The 4,555-nt window shown below is 27.4% G+C and overlaps 1 protein-coding gene across 1 annotated transcript in view; it reads right to left on the bottom strand.

Annotated features, from left to right (window-relative positions):
* LOC106882744 (dihydropyrimidine dehydrogenase [NADP(+)]) overlaps window positions 1–4,555 on the bottom strand; it is a 69,784-nt gene continuing 65,229 nt past the window's right edge. The window contains exons 22-23 of the mRNA XM_089341851.1: window positions 2,205–2,316; window positions 1–414 (exon numbers count right to left, since the gene is read on the bottom strand). Coding sequence (XP_089197977.1) covers window positions 281–414; window positions 2,205–2,316 — 246 coding nt within the window. The 3' untranslated portion in view covers window positions 1–280. The remainder of the gene's footprint in view (window positions 415–2,204; window positions 2,317–4,555) is intronic.

Genomic DNA, 4,555 nt, shown 5'->3' with positions numbered 1-4,555 from the left:
CATATAATAATATTTAATTTGAAATTATGTATACATATATATAAAGACATGTACATACATATGACATACATATATACACATATATATATTACACACACATGCATACCATATAGATATGTATGGGTCTGTGTGTGTATATATATATATATATATGTCTGCATGTATACATATATGTATGTATATATAATTGATTAAAAAGAATTTATTTATAAACAATTAAACAAATGATTTATAAGTGATTAAATTTTTATCATTCTTTGGTTATTTGAATCTGTCAAGATCAATACTCTCCAAGCTGGCTGCTGGTGCTGATTTTAAGTGGGAACGGACCTCTCTTTGGGGCAAATGGTGTTGTACGTGGTATCATTTCGATGCAGTCAATAATGGGACACACAGATGCACAAAGGTTGCAACCTGCAAGTAAACAAGCGAATGATGAATGAAGAAATTGGGTAACTGATCCACTAGATCAAAGATAAGGAGCACATAAAACAGAAATAACATGATTGTCAGATATGGAGGAGATCATCATCCTCATGACCTTTCGAGGTCAATAAATTAAGTACCAGTCAAGTACTGGGGTAGATGTGATTGACTTACCTGCTCCCTACAATTTTCAGGCCTTGTCCCTATAGTAGAAAGGATTATTATCATCATACATCTTTGTTTCCATGCTGGCATGGGTTGGATAGAACTGGCAGGAGGGCGGCGAGCTGGCAGAAATGTTAGCACGCCGGGCGAAATGCTTAGCGGTATTTCGTCTGCTGTTACGTTCTGAGTTCAAATTCCGCCGAGGCCAACTTTGCCTTTCATCCTTTCGGGGGTCGATAAATTAAGTACTAGTTACGCACTGGGGTCGATGTAATCGACTTAAACCCTTTGTCTGTCCTTGTTTGTCCTCTCTATGTTTAGCCCCTTGTGGGCAGTAAAGAAATAAGAACTGGCAAGCAGGAGAGCTGCACCAGACTCTAATCTGATTTGGCTTGATTTCTATGGTTGGATACCCTTCATAATACCAACCACTTTACAGAGTGTGCTGGGTACTTTTTACATGGGACCAGTTTGGTAAATATTAGAAAAAACAGCTGGTGTGTCATCCAGCCATGTTGGGCGACTTATTTGGATCAATGTGACTCTTTCACACCAATGTCCCAATCGAGTGATGAGGCATTAATGTCTGACTTAGGTTTTTAGTCACATTGGTCTCTCATTAGCTGAAATATCTCATCTACACAACAGTTTGTTGTCTGTTCATCTGCTCAGCATCTAGTGATACTCGTCATTAACTCAATAAATTCACTTGCTGAAATAGTTTGCATCCACCATCCTGTGTTCCTATGATTTCAATGTACCTTGGTTCAGATAGTTATATGCTACTTAACCCATAGCTGAGACCCTAACAGGGCCCTGCAGGCCCAAATACCTCTGGCATGTCGTCTATCATCATGTTGAACCATTAATCTCTACACATTTTTTCTTTCTGTTTTTTCTTTGTTGGTCTCTCTCCATTTTTTTTTTTTTCTCTCAATTCCTTCTGCTCAAGAACATAGGCTCGAAATGTCAAAAACTTTTCCATTCTTCCCAAGCATCAAACTAATACACCCACTCGTTTGTTCCCTCACTGGTCTTCGTCTTTTGTTTTCCTTAAATTTGAACGATACATAACTAAGAAGATGGATATGTGTGTCACACATTGGGATTACACAACTACAACAACATAGTCACATGCCTCTACATCAGACATCAAACACACCTCATCAAACCAGTCACATTCACAGAAGAGAGAGTGTCAGACCCAAAAAGTTTATGTAGGCACAGATATGGCTGTGTGGTAAAAAGCTTGCTTCCTAACCACATGGTTCTGGGTTCAGTCCCACTGTGTGGCAGCATGGGCAAGTGTCTTCTACTATAGCTCCAGGCCAACCAAAGCCTTGAGAGTGAATTTGGTAGATGGAAATTGAAAGACGCCTGTCATGTGTGTAAGTGTGTGTGTCTTTGTGTTTGTTTGTCCCCTCGTCACTGCTTGTCTTAGTGTGTTTACATCCCTGTAACTTAGCGGTTTGGCAAAAGAGACTGATAGAATAGGTACTAGGCTTAAAAAATAAGTCCCGGGGTTGATTCATTTGACTAAAAACCATTGAAGGCAGTGCTCCAGCATGGCCATAGTCAAATGACCAAAACAAGTAAAAGAATATTCCACTTACCTGTACAGTTATCTGTAACATGAGCTTTGTGAGTCACAGAGTCAAAAGTTATTGCTTGATATCCAGAGTCGTTGCACACCATGTAACACTTTCCACAGTTGATGCACAAATCCTGCAGGGGGTAGGAGAACAGAATTAAAAAATAATATCAATATAATTTAGAAGTGTTAATATTAGAATTTAAAGTTGATGTAATTAACAGATTGTAACAAATTCCTTATAATGTCAGTTTTATATGGACACACTGAGTGAGATGCAGTTTGGTTTTGTGCCAGGGCAAAGCACTACTGATGCTCTCTTCTTAAGAAGGCAACTGCAGGAGAAGTACTTAGCAAAAAATAACACAGCATCAGATCATTATTGAGAATAGATTTAAATAAATATCTCATTTTTAAGTTTGTTCTTGTTACTGCAGAGACGACCTTCTGAAGAAAGGTATTTATAATTAGTTCAATAGCATTGCAAGTTTCAATCTCCACTTATCACTCTGGTCTGACTTGAATCCACTAGCAGATTATGCAGGATGTCCTATCACTGCTTATTTATCTGTTAATTTCTGTGGAAAACAAGATAATTAAATCTACCACAGCATTAAATCAGTAATAAAAAAAGATTTACATATCTCATTTTTAAGTTGTTTCTCAGGTGTTGGTTTGATGGCCTAATGGGTAAAGGTGTTAGTAATTTAACTAACAAACTTGTATGAAGGTAGAGGTTTCAATCTCTATCTAGAAATATATTTTTTAATATTTTTGTATAAAAGAAAAAAAAAAAGAAAAAGACTCTTACCTTATTCCCTATCCTGACCAGGCCTGAACCCTAGACAGGACAGTTCAGAATGTCCCCCTCACCCAGTTCGTCTTCTCTCACATTTACCTACTACTCTACCGGGTCCCCCCCACCAATAATTGCTGTCAAAAATTAGATACTTAAATCTATAATAGTGTCCAATCAATAATAAAAATAGATTTAAATATCGCATTTTTAATGTTTTTCAGCTGTTGGTTTATATATATATATGTATATATTTATATATATATATATATATTTATATATATTTATATGTATATATATATTTTTATATATATTTATATGTAAATATACATTTATATATATTTATATGTATATATATATATTTATATCTATATATATATTTATATGTATATATATATATTTATATCTATATATATATTTATATCTATATATATATTTATATATATTTATATCTATATATATATTTATATATATTTATATATATTTATATTTATATATATATATTTATATTATATATATATTTATATTTATATATATATTTATATATATATTTATGTATATATATATATTTATATATATATTTATATATATATTTATGTATATATATATATTTATATATATATTTATATATATATTTATGTATATATATATATTTATATATATATTTATATATATATTTATGTATATATTTATATTTATATATATTTATTTATATATATTTATATATATATATATATTTATTTATATTTATATATATATATATATTTATTTATATTTATATATATTTATATATATATATATATATATATATATATATTATATATATATATATTTATGTATATTTATATATATATATTTATGTATATTTATATATATATATTTATGTATATTTATGTATATGTACATATATATTTATGTATATGTATATATATATATATATTTATATTTATATATATATATTTATATATATATATTTATATTTATATATATATATATTTATATTTATATATATATATATATATATATTTATATTTATATATATATATTTATATATATTTATATATATATATATATATATATATATATATAAATATTTATATATATACATATATATTTATATATATACATATATATTTATATATACGTACATATATATTTATATATACATACATATATATTTATATATACATACATATATATATATATTTATATATATACATACTTATATATTTATATATATACATATATATTTATATATATACATATATATTTATATATATATATATATATATATATATATACTTATATATTTATATATATACATATATATTTATATATATACATATATATTTATATATATATATATATATATATATATATACTTATATATTTATATATATACATATATATTTATATATATACATATATATTTATATATATACATATATATTTATATATATACATATATATTTATATATATACATATATATTTATATATATACATATATATTTATATATATACATATATATTTATATATATACATATATATTTATATATATACATATATATTTATATA

The sequence above is a fragment of the Octopus bimaculoides genome, chromosome 25 (assembly GCF_046866305.1).
Source record: "Octopus bimaculoides isolate indiv1 chromosome 25, ASM4686630v1, whole genome shotgun sequence".
NCBI classification, from domain to species: Eukaryota; Metazoa; Mollusca; class Cephalopoda; order Octopoda; family Octopodidae; genus Octopus; species Octopus bimaculoides.
This window is presented reverse-complemented; position numbering and strand designations above follow the sequence as displayed.